The sequence below is a fragment of the Tripterygium wilfordii genome, chromosome 17 (genome assembly GCF_013401445.1).
Source record: "Tripterygium wilfordii isolate XIE 37 chromosome 17, ASM1340144v1, whole genome shotgun sequence".
Lineage (NCBI taxonomy): Eukaryota > Viridiplantae > Streptophyta > Magnoliopsida > Celastrales > Celastraceae > Tripterygium > Tripterygium wilfordii.
Genome location: NC_052248.1, coordinates 3,547,672 through 3,550,686, shown reverse-complemented (window position 1 = coordinate 3,550,686; position 3,015 = coordinate 3,547,672). Strand labels below are relative to the sequence as shown.

The 3,015-nt window shown below is 40.7% G+C and overlaps 1 protein-coding gene across 2 annotated transcripts; it reads left to right on the top strand.

The window, feature by feature from the left end:
• LOC119982948 (subtilisin-like protease SBT1.1) lies at positions 1-2,718 on the top strand. 2 transcript variants are annotated; one of them, XM_038826559.1, is made up of 3 exons: positions 1-201; positions 301-1,671; positions 1,927-2,718. In XM_038826559.1, exons 2-3 carry the CDS (start codon positions 306-308, stop codon positions 2,583-2,585), a joined length of 2,025 nt encoding a protein of 674 aa, XP_038682487.1. In that variant the 5' UTR covers positions 1-201; positions 301-305; the 3' UTR covers positions 2,586-2,718. The 2 variants fall into 2 exon arrangements, with proteins under 2 accessions (XP_038682487.1, XP_038682486.1); XM_038826558.1 differs by having other exon boundaries at positions 301-2,718.
• The last annotated feature ends 297 nt before the right edge of the window (positions 2,719-3,015 follow it).

Here is a 3,015-nt window from a genome sequence, read left to right as displayed (position 1 = left end):
CCTTTCTCACAATAATAATGTAATGATTATAAAAAAAATGTAAGATGCTTCCTATGAAGGTCGTGATGAGCGTATGAAACTGGGACACCCATTGAAGAAAAGGAATACAAAAATGCTCCAATCATGTCAGCATACCTTCCATTTGCCAATATAATTCCATACTCCACTCATTCTGGTTGAGTGGTTGAGGCAACAAGATCGGTACAATCAAATCTGCAATTTCATTATATGAAGCATTTTTTTTTTCTGAAGTACCTAGCACCTCAGCATCTTGATTTGTGTTCCTTGTCCTATTTACAGCTACCATGATATCCAGAGCATTCTTTCTGTTTCTAGCCCTCATGGCGGCAACATCTTTAGCTCTTGTAGAGAAGAGAACATATATAGTTCACATGGACCACACAAAGATGATGGCCTCAAATCCCCAACAATGGTACAAAGATTTGATGGATTCCGTCTATGACCTATCAATTGAGGAGGAAGAAGAAGACAACACAACACCACCTGACCTCCTTTACACCTATGAAAATGTTGTTTCTGGTTTTGCAGCAAAGCTTTCCACCAAACAACTTGAGTCCTTGGAGAAAATGGAAGGGTTTCTCTATGCCAATCCTGATAGAAAGCTAAGCCTACACACAACCCACACTCCTCAGTTCCTTGGCCTGCAAGCTGGCAAGGGACTATGGAGTGCCTCCAACTTATCTTCTGACGTGGTGATTGGAGTGCTTGATACTGGAATTTGGCCTGAACACAGCAGTTTCCATGACTCGGGCATGCCTCCAGTGCCTGCTAAATGGAAAGGCAAATGTGAGAAGGGCACACAGTTTTCTCCATCAAATTGCAATAAGAAGCTAATTGGGGCGAGATATTACTACAAAGGGTATGAAGCGGCAAACGGAAAAATTAATCAAACAATTGATTTCTTGTCCCCTCGGGATGAAGATGGCCATGGGACACACACTGCCTCAACTGCAGGAGGCAGTGTTGTAGACAAGGCAAGTTTATTTGGCTTCGCCAGTGGCTCAGCAAGTGGTATGATGTACACATCAAGAATTGCTGTTTATAAAGTGTTGTGGGAAAAAGGTAACGGTGGTGTAACTACTGATGCATTGGCTGCTATCGATCAAGCTGTTCTCGATGGTGTTGATGTACTCTCCCTCTCTTTGACAAGTGACAATGTGGCTTATTATTTGGATGATATTGCCATAGCTGCATTTGGGGCCATCCAAATAGGGGTTTCTGTTGTATGCTCTGCAGGCAACAAAGGTCCATCTTTCTCCACTGTAGGCAATACTGCACCATGGCTCATGACAATTGCAGCTAGTTATCTAGATAGGAGCTTCGCAGCAACCGTCACGCTTGGAAATGGCCTATCATTTCAAGGTTCATCATTATCTCAAAGCAAAGCAACCAAGCACTTACGGCTCGTCTATGGAAAGACAGCTGGTGGTGAAGGAGCGGATCATTGTATTCCTGGATCCCTCGATCACAATCTTGTCAAAGGAAAGATTGTAGTGTGCAAAAATGGAAAAGATGACCGAGCCGCTATAGGAGAGCTAGTGAAATTAGCAGGAGGAGCTGGAATGCTGCTACTCAATACTGAATCCGAAGGCGAAGAACTCATTGCTGATCCACACGTTTTACCAGCCATTGGTTTAGGTGTCTCAAAAGGTAAAGCCATAATTAAATATTTAAACTCATCTGAAAAACCAACAGCATCCATTATCTTCGAGGGTACTGTGTATGGTACTCGTGCCCCGATGATGGCATTGTTTTCATCAAGAGGGCCGAATGAAGTTGACCCTAATGTGATTAAGCCGGATGTGACTGCACCGGGGGTAAACATCTTAGCTGCTTGGCCACCCATAGTAAGCCCGAGTCTACTCACCAGTGATAAAAGAAGTGTTAAGTTCAATATCTTTTCAGGCACCTCAATGTCATGCCCCCATGTCAGCGGCCTAGTTGCACTACTCAAGTCAGTTCATAAGAATTGGTCTCCTGCTGCAATTAAATCAGCCCTCATGACAACTGCTTACACTATGGACAATAGGAAGATTCCAATTGCTGACGTTGCACATGATTTTGAACCAGCAACACCTTTTGCACTTGGTTCGGGCCACGTTAATCCCGAAGTTGCTGTTGATCCAGGCCTTGTCTATGATATTACTGCTGAAGATTATCTAATCTATCTATGCCTAAAATACACCTCTTATCAGATGGCTGCAGTATCAAGAAGACGTTTTACATGTCCAAAAAAGATTTCTCCTCAACCTGGTAACCTCAATTATCCTTCCTTTGCAGTGAATTTTGAAGGTAAAGCAAAAAATGTAAGCTTGACGTTCAGGCGGACATTGACTAATGTTGGGACACCCAAGAGTAGTTACATGGTGCACCTGGAGGAACCTAATGGAGTAGTTATAGTTGTAAAGCCAACTATATTGAAGTTCCGAAAGTTGGGTCAGAAACTGAACTACAAAGTTACCTTTATTGGATACAAAATCACGAAAAATCCGACGTTCGGTTCTCTAGTGTGGATGTCAAGAAAATATTCAGTTATAAGTCCCATTGCAGCAACTTGGCAGTAGTTATCGAACAATGTTGCACTTGTTTAGCTAGAAGATTTAAAATAAGATTGTAAAATATTGTTTTACTATAAAAAAAATAAGAAAGGTTCCAACTTCCAAGTCGTAAATAAGACCAATGTTCCGGTCTTACAATTTTTGGCATTGTAATTTGGTTTTTCTGTGATTTTTTGTTTTGCATTTGGGTAATAGCAAAATTATTATATAAAAAAAAAAAAAAAAGACTGAAGATAAAGAAAATAATCACACTGACTGGGAACGTGCATGGATAACAAGAGAACCAATTGCAAGTCAATATGACTGAAGACCAACTACATTAAAAAAAACACAACATATCAGGAAACAAAACAATTTGATGACACTTTAAAGTTCAAACCAGAAAATTTTGCTAACAAAAAAATAAGGACTGTTTCAGACAATGTATCAATGATTG

What these genes read in the sequence shown, in the direction of transcription:
- LOC119982948 (XM_038826558.1), top strand. Translation starts at nt 306, where the DNA reads ATGATATCCAGAGCATTCTTTCTGTTTCTAGCCCTCATGGCGGCAACA.